Here is a 14,944-nt window from a genome sequence, read left to right as displayed (position 1 = left end):
GCAAACTCCCTTACCCGCTGTGCTATCGCTCCAGCCCAATCAACATAATACTGAAAAGATTATCAGCAAATTTCTCAACAGAAAATCTACAGGTCAGAAGGCCGTGGTGTGATACACATTAAGTGTTGAATGAAAAGACATCCATCCAAGAACACTGCCCAACTAAGTTATCACTTCTATTTGGAGGAAATAAACTGCTTTTCAGGGCATGGGGATGACTCAGTGGCAAAGCTCCTGTGAGGCCATGAGTTTGATGCGCAGCACTACCAGGCATGTACTAAGTGTCATTCTGCCCACTCTGCTTTGTGGGATCACCAAATTACAATAAAATTGGTGATTTCAGCAATACCACTCCTGAGAATATATCCCAGCGAGGCAAAAAAGTACAGTCGAAATAAACATCTGCACTCTATGTTCACTGCTGCACTATTCACAATAGCCAAAATCTGGAAAAAACCTGAATGCCTGAAAATAGATGACTGGTTAAAGAAACTTTGGTACATCTACACAATGGAGTACTATGCAGCTGTTAAAAAAGATGAAGTCATGAAATTTACATACAAGTGGTACTACATGGAAAGTATCATGCTGAGCAAATGAGCCAGAAAGAGAGGGACAGACACAGAAAGACTGCATTCACCTGGGGAATATAAAGTAACAAATTGGGAGACTAACATCCAAGAATAGCCAAGATAAGTACCAGGAGATTCACTCCATGGCTTGGAGGCCAGCCGCACATGCTGAGGGAGAAGGCGGTTCAGATAGAGAGGGGAGCACCAAGTAAAGGGTGTTGGGAGGACCCTCTCAGGATAAGAGATGCATGCTGAAAACAGATTATAGACCAAACATGATAGCCACTCAATGCCTCTTTTGCAAACCACAGCACCCAAAAGGAGAGAGGGAATGCCATGCCACAGGGGTGGGGTGGGATGGGTGGGGGAGTGGGAGGGATCCTAGGAGCATTGGAGGTGGGGAATGGGCACTGGTGGAGGGAATGGGTACTCAATCATTGTATAACTGAAACCCAAGCACAGAAATTTATAAGGTCAACAACTGTACCACATGGAGTTTCATTAATAAAAAAATAAATAAAAATAAAATAAAATTGGTGATTTCTAGTGCACCACAGTCAATAATGTGTAAGCACTGCACTGAAAAAGATGTAAGCACAGTGAGCACAACTACAAAGCATGAAATTTAGACAGCCCCTGTCCAAGAGCTGAAACAAAAACATGTAACCTTAAGTGCAGATCACAACCAAGTATGTGTGTGGTTCTTGGCCACAGCAACAAGGACACGTTTTGAAAAGGAAAGGAAAATCAAAAGTTTTATTTTTGATAAAAGGGCTTTCAGAAAATTAAAAGGCATTCACTGTCATTAAAGTGTACCTTCAACAGATACTAAAGGTACTTTTGTACAGGGAAAATAATTCCGACCAGTAAGCAGTAACACACTTAAAAATAAAATGTGGAAGAATGGAGAACCTTTTAAGTACACTGATTCTTGTTATGTCAATTCATTTTAGTTAATTTTGAACTTCAGATATTGTATTCCGCAGGTCTAAAATTGCACTCGGCTGTTTTAAAATGTTCATCTGAGTATTTGATGAGATTTCATTTATATTCATTTACTATTAGCATTTTTACTATCTTAAGTGTAGTTGTAATAGATGACTGATAATAATTTAAAATATTTGCCTCGAATCACTGCTGGCTTTTAAGAATGGATCATGTTGTCCTAATCCTCTTGCTAAAAATAATTTTGTACTGTATCACAGATATTTTATTTATTCTATTCTACTCTAAATCTCTGGATTCTATTTTATTTCTTTGAAAAACTTTATTTTCAACTTTAAACTCAGTACGAGTCATAATGCAAAGTCAATCTCTGGCACAGAGCTCAAATTTCTGCTCAGTTTTTATCCTTTATTGGTATGTTTCACTGTGACCTCTGTATGTGTTACTTAGGCGTAAAATATTTAGCTTATGTATAACATTTATTATTATCTTCCATTCACCTTGCTTCGTAATTCCTAGGTCTCTTTCCTTGAATTTTCTGTTACTACAACTGTCTTAAACTCTCGGGATTTTTTTTTCCCCCTTTCTGGGTCACGACCTGGCTACATGTACAGGAGTTACTCCTGGATCTGCACTCAGGAGACCATATGGGATCCTGGGAACCAAACCCAGGTCGGCCGCGTGCAAGGCAAACGCCTTACACGCTGTGCTATTGCTCCAGCCCCCCTCTTGGAATTTTTAAAGCACAAGATGTCAAGTTTTCAAATGGAGTTTTGGCCACTCTGCTGAATGTTATCCTGTCCACAGGCCAAAAACCATGTAACAGAAAGTCTATCTTGTGTCACATTCTCTCTCATCCAAATTTTGACATCCTTGCTAAAGCTGTTCACATTTCTATACATTCCAATTACTTTCAGAAAGTTGTAGTTTTTGATATTTATATTTTGTTGTTTATAATTGTTCCAGAGTGATAATGCAACATAAACTTACACAGATGTGTCATTCCCAATTAAAATACAAATTCTTTGTAATAGCAAATAAAATCAGAATCTGACTTCCCTTTACCAAGATGTTCACATCACACAGCTTACCCCATTTTTCATTTCCTCATAAATAATCAGCCATATTGATCACTTAATAAAACTGACTGTTTTTCTAGAAAACTGAGAACTAGACAAAGAAGTTCTTATATTTTTTTACTGAAAGGAAAATAAATCCTTGAATCCATCATCCTTCATGAAGCTTGGATTACTTCTCCAACCCGGACTAACTTTCTTCCTCTTCTAACTTGTAACCATACTCACAATATTCATTCACTAAATAAATAATAGACTATCTTGAACTGTGCTGTGACAAAGTTGTAAATACAAAAGCACTCTAGGTCTTGAAAGCCTGGCTGAATCAGTTTTACTTTTACTAAACATAATCTTCCATAAGAAGCTAATTAACCTCTGGTCTCCAGTTTCTTATTAAATTGTGATTAATACACCAATCAACTCAGGAAATAGTTTTGAAAATTAAAAATTTCCTTTTAGCTCTCAGTAACAACTGTCTTCTACTGACACTGAAGAAAGTATAACCTTCCAAAACACAAAAAATAACATGGGAATAAGGGACAAAAATACTTGGAATGATTAGTAGTTAATCGTACTTTGATGCCACTCTTTCTCTTACTTAAATCTTTTCACCTTCTCATGAAAACTGAAGAGGTAGTGTCTATAGAAAACAATGTGGCATAAGCTAAAAATAGAGTTATAAAACTAGGCTCCCAATTCTCCAATGCCATTACTTGCTGGTACAGCCAGATAACAAACCACACATTGAATTCAGCAGAAATCTAAGATTTTAACCTCTGAAGAAAATAAACCTGAGATGGAGAAGAATTTAGATGTGAAAGCATCTATAGTGAAACAGGATAAGTAAGTGAAAGTTTCTATTATAGCAAAGGTATACTCAGCCTTTGAAATACATGAAGGCTTGTCACCGAGGCAAGATCTTAGATTCTCCTCCTCTACAAAAACCAACAGGAGGCAGAGAAAATGTAGCATTCACTTATGGCACTTTCAGTTGCCTTCTGCTATGTTAAGAAAAGTCTATTTCTACCTCGCTAAAGGTTTTTATGCTTTCTTCAAAACTGAACTGTATCATTTATGGTCAATGTTCTGTGGCTATTTAGGTGACTTTTCACCTAAGTTAAGTAATGCAGATACTTAACATCTGTAATATTTCCTACAAAATTATCCTTGGAGTGATAGCACAGCGGTAGGGCGTTTGCCTTACAAGCGGACAACATGGCCGACCGGAGTTCGATTCCTCTGCCCCTCTCGGAGAGCCTGGCAAGCTACCAAGAGTATCTCGCCCACATGGCAAAGCCTGGCAAGCTACCCATGACGTATTCAATATGCCAAACACAGTAACAAGTCTCACAATGGAGACGTTACTGGGCCCGCTGGAGAAAAATCGATGAAAAACGGGAGGACTGTGACCGTGATGTTACCACCTATGCAGAAATGCCACACCACGTGCACACACACACACGACATACACACAAACACAGATCTCTGTTGTAACACACAAAGATCTCTCATTATGTGGGATATAAAGAAACATAGTAAGAGAATAGTAAATAGCCAAACCCAACAGACCTGGATACTTTGTCAACAGAACTGAGTTAACATGGGAGAGGGGATGGCAGGGAAAGGCCCTTAGGACACTGGTGGAGGGGAATAGGGCACTCTGATGATGGGTGTGGCATGGTGTCAGAACAATGTATTCAATAAAAACCTAATATTGTAAAGCAAGGTACCAATAAAAATGGTTCACAAAAAACTTATGAGGAAAAATAAATCAAAACTCTAAGTCATATTCAAAAGACAAACAAGAAATCCTTTTAAGTTTAAGGATTAAATATCATGTGATACTATGTTTTTCCGGAGATGGAAGGAGAGCAGGTCTAGGGATTGACCACAGGGTTTCACACAGGCAAGGCAAGGGCTCTACTGGTTAAGTAAAATCCCTGACCACAATATTGTGCTTCTTAATAGCAAATTTTGAAGCTAGGAGGCATGTCTTCAAAATTATAAAATATGGAAAACCTAGAATTTTATGCACTGTCCACTGCCTGTAGCACTGTCCTCCCATTGTTCATCAATTTGCTCGAGCAGGCACCAGTAACATCTCAACTGTGAGACTTGTTACTGTTTTTGGCATATCGAATACGCCAAAGGGAGCTTGCCAGGCTCTGCCAGGCGGGCAGGATACTCTCGGTAGATTGCCAGGCTCTCCAAGGGGGATGGAGGAATCAAACCTGGGTCTCAGTAGATTGCTGGGCTAATGCCCTACCCGCTGTGCTATCACTCCAACATAATCAATTCAAGGTTATGATATATATTTACTGTATATAGTAGAGGCTGGAGCGATAGCAAAGCAGGTAGGGCGTTTGCCTTGTATGCAGCCAACAAGGCCGACCCGAGTTTGACTCCTCCGCCCCTCTCGGAGAGCCCAGCAAGCTACTGAGAGTATCTCGCCTGTACAGCAAAGCCTGGCAAGCTACCTGTGATGTATTCGATATGCCAGACACAGTAACAACAAAGTCTCATAATCAAGACGTTACTGGGCCCACTCGGCCAAATCAATGAACAACGGGAGGACAGTGACAGTATATAGTAGATATTATGCCAGGCTCTGGCACGCAGGTGGGATACTCTCGATAGCTTGTCATGCTCTGTAAGAGGGATGGAGGAATTGAATCTGGGTCTGCCGCGTGCAAAGTAAACACCCAACCCACTGTGCGATCACTCCAGCCCTAGAATTTTACATCCAACCAAGAGCCAATCAAATGGGAATACAGAAAATGCAATGCCTAAAACCAGTTAATTCCACCAAATTTTGGGGGGCAGAAAATTCCACCAAAATATTTGAAGAAGTAGGGACAAAAACAATCCCCAGCACCAGATAGTAAAAACAAACAAACAAAAAAATCACTGAATGCCACAACAGTGAGACTGAAACATATCAATAAAGAACAAAAATCATCATCAGTGTTAGCATGGATGTGGGGGAAAAGCAGCCACATCCACTGCTGGTACTAATGTCAACAGGTTCAACCTTATTGGAAAATAACATGGGCACACCTCAAAAACAAAGAACCGATCTGCCATATATTCAACAATTCCACTTCCTGGCATCCTACACCAAGGATCAAAAAAACTATCCAGAAACACATCTGTAAATTGCAGCACTATTCAAATGGCAAAAATCTGGAAACAATCCAAGTGTCCAAGAACAGATGACGGGATAAAGAAAAAAGGTACACATGCACAGTGAAATATGGTAACTCATCCAAGATACAGAAAAATCAAACTATGCAATTTGTTGCTACATAGATGTGTCTGACCAGTATCATACAAGTGAGGTTGGTCAGAAGAGGACTGATATAACATGACCTCCCTCTTAATTGGGTTATAAAGGAAAGAAAAATGCCAAAAGGAGACAGAAACTAATCAACTGGTCTTTAGCAGAAAGCATATTAATGGACAAGCAGGGTGAAGGGTGAACAGACACCGGGACAACGGTGGAGAAAAGTTGAGACTTTGGTGGAGGGTATGGTGCTGGAATAATTATGTCAGGAACTCTGCCATTAATCAACATTGTAAATATCAATGCCTAAAATAAAATTTTAAATTAAAACACTGAACCCTACAAATGATAAAATTTGCAAGAAAAAGGAAATCCAAAGAAAAAAAAATATATCCCAGGTGAGGGTTGTGTAGCAGGTCTATAGGACAACGAACCCAGACAAAAACACTTTTAAAATGTTCCCTTTTTCTTTGAATAGAAACAGAATATACAAATCTAATAAAGCTCTTTGAAAAAATAATCATAGATATTTTCAGGCTTACTATTTTTTATAAACTTTATAATTTTCAAAAACAAGATAATTCCTACTAAAGTGGATAAAAATTCCTTGCTCTGTGAAATATTAAATCCTTGTTATATCCAACCACCAGCAATAAAAAAACTCTTCAAGTAGTTAAATCTGACAATTTTCTGTATTTTTCTCAAAAATAGACAACCAAAATACTCAAAACACAAAATTTTTGCTGCAAAGAAACCTAGATATCAAGAAATTGCTATGGTACATAAGTTAGAATAAGAATTACCCTGAAATCCTTCTTAAATTACCCAAGTCTAGGTGTAAGACCTGGTCCAAAGAGACAGCAAATATACCACGCATGCAGTATAAGGGCCTGAGTTCAGTCCCCAGCACCATGATAACGGTCCTCTATAAGCTCCAGCCACCACTGGGAAGAGAGGAAAAAAAAAAAAAATAAAAAAAAATCCTGTTTTAACATGCACCTTAGCACTGTCCTCCCGTTGTTCATCAATTTGCTCGAGCAGGTACCAGAAATGTCTCCATTTTGAGACTTGTTACTGTTTTTGGCATATCAAATACACCACAGGGAGCTTGCCAGGCTCTGCCATGCGAGCGGGATATTCTCGGTAACTTAACAGGCTCTCCAAGAGGGGCCGAGATACTGAACCCGGGTCAGCCATGTGCAAAGCAAACGCCCTACCTGCTGTGCTATCACTTCAGCCCAATTTTTGCTTTTTGGGTCATACCTAGCGATACACAGAGGTTACTCCTGGCTCATGCACTCAGGAATTGCCCCTGGCGGTACTCAGGGGACCATGAGGGATGCCGGGAATCGAACCTGGGTGGGCTGCATGCAAGGCAAATGCCCTACCTGCTGTGCTATTGCTCCAACCCCAGTTTTAACATAATAAACATTTTTTAAAAATACCTGGATAATTTAGAACTTTTTTTCTTTTAGATATCAAAATCCAACACTTTCTGGGGGTGGGAGTGGGGAGTGCTTTGGGGGTCACCCTGATTGTGCTCAGGGTTTGCTCCTGTCCTCTGGGGTCACTTCTGATGGGGATTAGGGGATCATATGCAGTGCCAAGGGTTGAAACCAGGTTAGATGCATGCAAGAAAAGTGTCTTACTGAATCTCTGGAAAAATTCAACTTAGAAATTAAAAAAAGAAAGAAAGCCTAAGTTTTTACACATAACCCAAAAAGCCATGACACGTTTATTTCACATTGCACAAAGAAAGATTTCAGTGAGACTCAAGCTATGAAGATTGCCCAAATAGTCAGGGCTTTCTAAAAGCAACAACCACAGGTTGATTTTTTTAAAAGCAAACAAAGGGGGTAAAATCTATTATCTAATCTTCTGGATTAAATAATATAAAGCAAAGCAACAGAGGCAATTCTTAGAATTTTAGATTTGTAAGAAAATGTATCATTTTCTAACTAAAATATCAAAGTTTTGACTGTCCCTTCCTCACTCAGAGATTTACAGTCTACTTTAGGAGTTAGTGTTTTATTGCTCTTATTAGCAGGAATATTTTTGTAAAGAATAATTTAGAACTTTTTAAATAAGAAAAAATGAGCAAGTTGGACACTTTGCTGTAGTTTTCTACTTCCTGTAACAAATAAAAGCAGTAGCTGATTTGTAGATTTTTAATTTATAAATCAACATAAAAAACTGATTATTTAACAATAAAAATCTTAAAATATATTTCGTTTTTAACCATTCACAACTTTTTGCTTTGTATAAATCTTGCATGTCTGGCAATCAAAGCAAATTAAAATTTTAAGACACAGCCTTAAAATTATAAATATATATAAAACAGGGTTTTTTTGTACCTTAAACCATCACATGGTAAAATACAAGCACTTTGGAAATGTGACTAATTATCCAGTCCTTTAACCAAATATAATAGGACTACTGAGAAACTTTTCATTCTTTGCAGAATAGCTTTCTTCTCATTCAAATTCATGTAACTGACTCAACATTACTGTCATACAGCTTATTATTAAGAAAGGGTTAACATTTCATCCTATGGTAAAAATTATACAAATTTTGCAACATTTTTACTTTTCGTTAGAAATGAAAATTGTGTATCTCACGTAATAAAATCAGCAACACTTTCTAGTGACTAAGATATCAAGGGCCACAGCATAAAACAAATTATTAGATGCTACATTCTCACTGCAAACTTTTCTTTATCGCTTCCATATCATGTATTTTTGGCAAAAAGGGAAGTGAAACACAGACTTGGTGATATAGTCAGAATTACATATAGGCAAGATGGTAGAGCTGAGAATTAGTCTGAATTTAGAAGACTGGACGCGGGTGCTGTACCTGAGATGAAAGCACAAGTTCAAGATGAAAGCTGAGCTGATGAGAAGAGTTGGCTCAGCTTCAAGTCACACAGTTCAGAACTTTTGCATCACACATTTAAAAAATGGTGTTCTCATGCCTTCAATATTTGTTTGTAGGCATAACTATGGTACTAAAAAATGCAAAATAAAACTGATGGGGTTAAGGGCAGGAGAAAGACAAAATGAGCAGAGCACTAAAACAATTTTTTCCTCACTTTAAAATAAATTATTTAGGTTTTATGTGCTTAAACGTGGGACCATATTAACAAAGAACATTTATCAGTAACAACCACAAATAATTTTGAATCAATTGATGCTATGTGTGACTCTGGAATTAAGTAGAGCCATTGTCCTATGTAATGAATGGAGACATGTGTTTGACTAATAAGTACGCATGTACAATAAGAAAATAAAGAGAAGCCAGACAGAGGTCACTACAACTAGACTGTTCATGGGTATGAAAGGCATACCAGATATGTTATAACTAAGATAAAAGATATGCTAGAAACAGACTTCTCATTGGTGTTAATATGGACACCTGGCATTTAATAGTCTTCCTGCATGCCAATATAAACAGTGTGTCATTTTTCACTTGCTACAAGTTTTTAAAAAGAAAATCACCCACGCTTACACAAGATTCTACTTTCCTCCATCCCTTCCCCCTTTGTGGAGGGTCAAAGTTGGCTTGAAAATAGCTTAGATTCTAAAGTCCTTCAGAACTCAGTCTTTATTGGGATGGGGAGACAGCCTGCAACGAGGTTCCTGCAGGGATGCTATTGTTTGGCGCCTTTCATAAGTGCACTACTTTAAACTAAGCACAGCCAGTTCAGTGCTGAAGACTGTGTGAGACCTTTACTCTCACACTATTGAGCACTAATAGTGAAATGAAAGATAAAATGTATTCACATAAACAATAACTTGAGTAGCTATTAAGCATATTTTTCTAATGTCTGTGGTAACAAGAGCAGCATTACATTAAATAGAACAGGATTTCAAGAATATGCATTCCTACATAAATACTGTAAGATTTTAATTCATCTATAAATCATGAACTCCAAAGTATAGAAAAAGTAACAAAACACAAGTATCAATACCGTTTTACTGCAATATTTTCTGTGTTTCATTCAACTTTCTCTTTTTCTAGGGAAGAGGGGAGAGATTTTTGGGTCACACCCAGTGATCCCTGGGGTTACACCTGGTTCCACACTTAGGAATTACTTCTGGAGATGTTCAGGGAGATCATAAGAGATGCCAGGATCAAATATGCAAAAGCAAATACTCTTCTAACTGTACTAAAGCTCAGCCCTCACACTTTATTTCTAGGGATTTTAATTCTCCCTCAAAGGCATTTCATATATTTAATGCTAAATCCTGTAAATAAAATAAAATAAAATAAAATTTTTAGGGCTAAACTTTTATTACTCAGGGTTTACTTCTCTCTGCTCAGAGATCATGCAAACACAAGGCAAGCGAGCACCTTACTCATTACGCTATCTCTTTGGCCCCATTAATAGTACTATTTAAAAGCTGGACTAACTTATTCTTTATATTAGTTCCATACCAGCTATATAAGAATGCCTTTCAAGTGAAAACATGTCAGTATTTATAATTTATTCTTTGTGAAGATGCTGACCTGTAAGCTTTATTCAGGGCATTCTGCACTGAATTATATTTAAATCAATTGTGATAAGCCAACAGAGAGATCACACAGTGGTGTTGAATGTCAAATTGTAGCAGTCTCCAATTGAACACAAAATATGTAAGAAATCTATTTATTTATTGTGCTTCACACCCCAAATTTGACTTAATAAACCACACATGAAGTGAATACTCTTAAAAATAAAGAATGGAAAAAGAAATGGCAACAAAACTTTAAAGATGAGAAAACAGAGGGACAAGCAATAACTGATTTTGTTTTCAGACTCCTCTAATATACTAGCTCTAGAAGAGGAAGAACCCGGTAATAAAGTCAATTTATTCATATAGAACCCTTGGAACAGTCAAAAACTGGCATAGCATTATGAAAGAAGCAGAGTTCAATGTGAATGAAATAGATGATCGGTTTAATGTCTTTACTATTATATGCTCTTCATTATTATATGCTTAGTTTCTTTGTCTTGCCTAATCACACATATTTGGTGATAGCCCTTCACCAACTCTACCAAATCTTGAATTCTTACATATAAAGACATGAAAATAAAAAGAGAAAACATCTAATTTCATTAGGCAATAAAAACAAGGAATGGGGTAAAAATATACACATATATTTGAATTTATGCTCAAGGCTAGATCCTGTGTCTGAACCTCCTTGGCTTTCAAAATACTGGCTGTGAGAATTACACCCACAGATGGAAGAATAGACTCTTGTCTGGAGAGAATTGATTGGCCTAACAACCTGAAGTCACTGATATTTATGTTACATAAGGATACTACAAGATCCGTATTCAATCATCCACAAAAGGGTCACAAACTGACACTGGACAGTCATTTGCACAAAACTTTCAATTTTCTTAGAGCATTCTTAAATTAAAAAAAAAAGATAAGCAAAGTTTATAAGACATCTAAGAAAATTCCAACATGACAGTGATTAAAAGTTAAAAAAAAAAAAAGATAGGGCCAAGATGTGAGAGAACATGGGTTACCAAGTGTGAGACGCTGGGTTTGCCCCCACAACCCCCAGAATAAATAATAGTTAAAAGACAATACTATAATATCCTTAGAAATAAAAAAGATATTGGGATAAAGAGAGAGTACAGAGATTTAAGAATTCAAGAGAAAGGAGCTGGAGAGAGTACAGGGATTAGGCACCTGCCTTGAACAACAGACCCTCCTGTGATCACTGGTACTGAATATGGTTCCTTAAGCACATAACCAGGAGTGGCTTCTGAGCACAAAGAAACTGGACATTTCAGTTAAAATGTACTCTGGTGGAGGAATGGGTGTTCAATCATTGTATAATTGAAACTCACTCATGAAAGTTTTGTGAGTCTATCTCACGGTGATCAATTAAAAAAAAGTTTATGGGAGGGAAAACTGGACAGCTACTGGCAAAAAAATGAACTCCAACCTCTGTCACCTGGCATAAAAGTCAGATCAAAGTGGACTAAAAACCTCAATATCAGACCTAAATCTATAAGGTTTATGGAGGAAAATGTAGGCAGAACCTTCCATGACATTGAAGCTAAAGGCATCTTTAAGGATGAAAACACCACTGACCACGTAAGTGGAAAAAAAACAAACAAATGGACTACATTAAACTAAGAAGTTTCTGCACCTCAAAAAAAAACAGTACCAAAATATAAAGAGTCCACTGAATGAAAAAATTATTTACCCAATACCCATCAGATAAGGGGTTAGTATCCAGGATATAAAAGACATTAGTAGAAACGTACAAGAAAAAAAACCTCCAACCCCATGAAAAGGGGGAAAAGAAATGAACAGAAACTTCCTCAAAAAAGAAACACAATTCCCATGGTGGTGGGAAATGGGCACTGGTGGAGGGATGGGTATCTGATCATTGTATAATTGAAACCCAAGCACAAAAAATTGTAAATCTACAACTGTACCCTCATGATGTCTCACTAATCAAAAAAAAAAAAACCCCACAAATGGCCAAAAGGCACATGAAAAAAATGCTTTACATCACTAATCATCAGGGAGATGCAAATCAAAACAATAATGAGCCTATCATCTTACACCACAGAGATTGGCACAGATCAAAACGAACAGAAACAACCAGTGATGGCGCGGACATTGGGAGAAAGGGACTCTATAATTGTTGGTGGGAATGCCAACCTTTCTGGAAAACAATATGGGCATTCTTCAAAAAACTAGCAATTGAGCTTCCATATGACACCGCAATACCACTTCTAGGAATATATCCCAGGGGTGCAAGACACCACAGGTGCAATGACATATGCACCTGTATGTTCATTGCAATACTCTTCACAATAGCCAGAATCTGGAAACAATCCTAGTGCCCAAGAACAGAGAACTGGATAAAGAAACTCTGATACATCTACACAATGGAATACTATACAGCCGTTTGGAAGATGAACTCATGAAATATGCCAAATGAATGGACATGGAGAGTATCATAAGTGAAATGAGTAAGAAAGAGAGGGACAGACATAAAATGACTGCACTCATTTGTGGAATATAAAATAACATAATATGAGACTAACACCCAAGGACAGTAGAGACAAGGGCCAAGAATACTGCTCCACACTTGGAAGTCTGCCTCATGAGCTGGGGGAGAAGGACCACTAAGTCAATAATGGTTGCAGGGATCACTCGGAATGGGAGATGTGTGCTCAAAGTAGATAAAGGGCCATACATGATGGCCTCTCAGTATTTGTATTGCAAACCATAATGCCCATAAGTAGAGAGTTAGACGAAAATTGTCTGCCACAGAGGCAGGGGGTGGGGTGGGGTAGAGGTGGCAGGAGAGATACTGGGGATATTGGTGGTAGAAAATGTACACTGGTGGAGGGATGGGTGTTCAATCATTTTATGACTGAAACTCAATCATGAAAGCTTTGTACTGTATCTCAGGGTGAACCAATTAAAAAAAAGTTTCTGAGAAAGACAAAACTGAGAATCTCAAGGAAGGAAAAACAAAACCAACAAATTGTATAAAACCAGTAAACTGAGTCCATTAAACTGCTTTCAGTCATACCTTAATCCCCACCAAAAAGACAGTAAAGATATATATATATATTTAAGTACATAAGTACAGTGAACGAGAAAATACAAAGCAGTAAAATTTGAGAAGAGAAAGCAAGTAACTGGCTGCACAGAAGAAAAGTAAAGAAAACCAAGAAATAATTTGATTTTGATGCAGTACTCCCCCAAAGGGTAACATTTGGCTAAATAGAGGCCACCAGAACTCTCCAAGGCAAGTCTTTAAAAAGAAAGATGGTCAAACGAACCAAACAGACACAACTCAGAGAAACAACAGGAAGAACTCTTAAAATATCAAATAACAGAAAAGACAATGTAATCATAAAGCAGTCAAATAGATTTTATGACTAAGAGGAAGGTTTCAGGAGGAACTTATTAAAACTCAAAGTTAAAGAGGGTCAAGGATGCAGCTCGGCAATAGATTATGTGCCTTGCATGTATGAGGATGAGGGAGGGAGAGAGGAAGGTAAGTTAGCTGGTAACTTCTAGTATAAAAAATTAAAAAATACAAAAATACATGAGAGATTCAGAGAACCAGACTAAAGTGATTCAATACCTGAGTATCTAAACAACCACTCCAGAAAAAGAAAAAGGAGAAAAGAAAATCACAATAAAATTTAAAAAAGAAAATTTCTGTAAAGAACTACGTGTCTCTAATTTAGTTAAGTTTCAGCATAACTCAAGTCAACCACATGCCTTACCTCCCATACTGTCTCTGCCCAACCACATACTCTTTAAATAACTGATGCAAAAAATCAAAGAAATACCTAAAAGAGGTCCTTATGGCTCCAATGTCAAAAGAAACTGCCATCTGTCATAATATTTTGCTTTTAAGAACATTTACCACTTTTTTGGGAAAAAGTTTTCAACAAAGATCACATCAACAATAACAAAAATTCTCTAATGGTCCAAAATCTTTTCCTAATCAGAGATTAGTTCTAATGATGTTAGCTGCAAAAAACAAATTTATACATTAGCATTAATGACGTTGGGAAGGATACATTGCAAAAGACAAAACAAGCAGGCACCAGACTAAGCTGATATTCATCTCTTGTGAGGGCTTCATGAAACTGTAGTAGACTTCAGTTACTAGATAAACAACTGTAGCAGCCACGGTGAAATCCACTAACCACTGATATTCTGGAAAGTAATGTAACGCTGAAAAAATAAATGTTATGACAGATTTTACTTAAACTTTCAGAAACAGCTTAGGAGGATTTTCTGATCATTGAAACAAGCCACTTTTTTATTTGTTGATGTGACACATAAAAGTTTGCAAACATGAGAATTTCAAATGCAGGGAGCAGAGTGAGAATTTTAGCATCCCAAACTAAAGTTTAATACTTCACAAATTAAATAATCAAACCTGAAATGATTTTAAAAATTACCTGAAATGGTACTTCAAATGATTACAAAGTGAACTGAATTTTCTTAGATGATTAGCTATTTTATTCACGAAATTATATGTCAAGGTAAAAAATAATCTAAGCTAGATGATAGCTTAAGGTCATA

General features: G+C 37.2%; 1 protein-coding gene across 4 annotated transcripts in view; it reads right to left on the bottom strand.

Annotated features, from left to right (window-relative positions):
• Positions 1-14,944, bottom strand: part of TMEM161B (transmembrane protein 161B) — a 69,150-nt gene that overhangs the window by 14,249 nt on the left and 39,957 nt on the right. For 3 of the 4 annotated variants that reach the window (XM_056112498.1, XM_056112500.1, XM_056112499.1), the window contains one exon: positions 14,434-14,590. The exons of the other annotated variant lie outside the window; for it this stretch is intronic. In XM_056112498.1, the coding sequence (XP_055968473.1) occupies positions 14,434-14,590 (157 nt within the window). The remainder of the gene's footprint in view (positions 1-14,433; positions 14,591-14,944) is intronic. 4 annotated transcript variants of the gene reach the window in all.

The sequence above is a fragment of the Sorex fumeus genome, unplaced genomic scaffold (genome assembly GCF_029834395.1).
Source record: "Sorex fumeus unplaced genomic scaffold, SorFum_2.1 ptg000018l, whole genome shotgun sequence".
In the NCBI taxonomy this organism is placed as follows: domain Eukaryota; kingdom Metazoa; phylum Chordata; class Mammalia; order Eulipotyphla; family Soricidae; genus Sorex; species Sorex fumeus.
Note: the sequence above shows the minus strand (reverse complement) of the source record. Positions and strands in the feature narration are given on the sequence as shown.